General features: G+C 43.6%; 2 protein-coding genes across 2 annotated transcripts in view; both read right to left on the reverse strand.

Moving 5' to 3' along the window:
• The window catches only part of LOC119582273, a 2,836-nt gene extending 2,674 nt beyond the window's left edge, over positions 1 to 162 (reverse strand). Inside the window, exon 1 of the mRNA XM_037930492.1 lies at positions 89 to 162. Coding sequence (XP_037786420.1) covers positions 89 to 162 — 74 coding nt within the window. The remainder of the gene's footprint in view (positions 1 to 88) is intronic.
• A 38-nt stretch (positions 163 to 200) lies between these two features.
• Positions 201 to 738, reverse strand: part of LOC119582274 (solute carrier family 22 member 2-like) — an 11,797-nt gene continuing 11,259 nt past the window's right edge. Inside the window, exons 9-10 of the mRNA XM_037930493.1 lie at positions 572 to 654; positions 201 to 294 (exon numbers count right to left, since the gene is read on the reverse strand). Coding sequence (XP_037786421.1) covers positions 201 to 294; positions 572 to 654 — 177 coding nt within the window. The remainder of the gene's footprint in view (positions 295 to 571; positions 655 to 738) is intronic.

Raw genomic sequence — 738 nt, forward strand, 5'->3', positions numbered from 1 at the left:
CGGAAAGTAACTACACGATGAGTCACAGTGCTTCCATCCCCCGGGGGGAAACACGAGAAGAAAGATCGCAGCGCCGCTCATGAAATACCCCAAGATCGTGGGCCATTTCCTGCCGACGCGGTTGATGAGGGGCGCCGTCAGCGAATACCCAGGGACTTCCATTAACCCCCCAAGCACGGTATAGACGAAAGGGTCGGCGCTTATTTTGGCGGCATTAGGTTGGGGCCCGCCCAAAAGCCCGGCGGAGATAAAGAGGTTGAGGGGAAGATTACGTATGCCCTTAGGGGGCGAGTGCTGGGGGGGAGAGGGCTTTTAAAAGAAATCCCTTTTGTATATCTCAGGTGTTTTATTTCCTGAAAAAAAGGGGTTTTTAAAAAAACCCCTTAAAAGGGGGCTTAAAAACTTTTTTCATAAATGAAAGGGGTTTTTAAATCTGAAAAATTTATTATTTTCTTGCTTTATCGTTCATAATATTAGCTTGATGTAGTTTTTAATATTATTCAACTTGCATAACACTCGGTAGCCCTAACGAACGTCATTCGCTAATCCTTTACAAATTCACAAAATTTACCTGCAAAGCATCGGCAGCTTCAGGAAAGACCACATATTTCTCTGGTGTTTTTCTTTCGCCTTATTTCTCGCTTCATTCTCCGTCTGTTGACAGGAAAAAAAAAATAAACTCGCGATGAAAGGAAGACACCTAACATATAACAAAGGCAACACTCAAGTCATATATCT

Source organism: Penaeus monodon, chromosome 15 (assembly GCF_015228065.2).
Source record: "Penaeus monodon isolate SGIC_2016 chromosome 15, NSTDA_Pmon_1, whole genome shotgun sequence".
NCBI lineage: Eukaryota > Metazoa > Arthropoda > Malacostraca > Decapoda > Penaeidae > Penaeus > Penaeus monodon.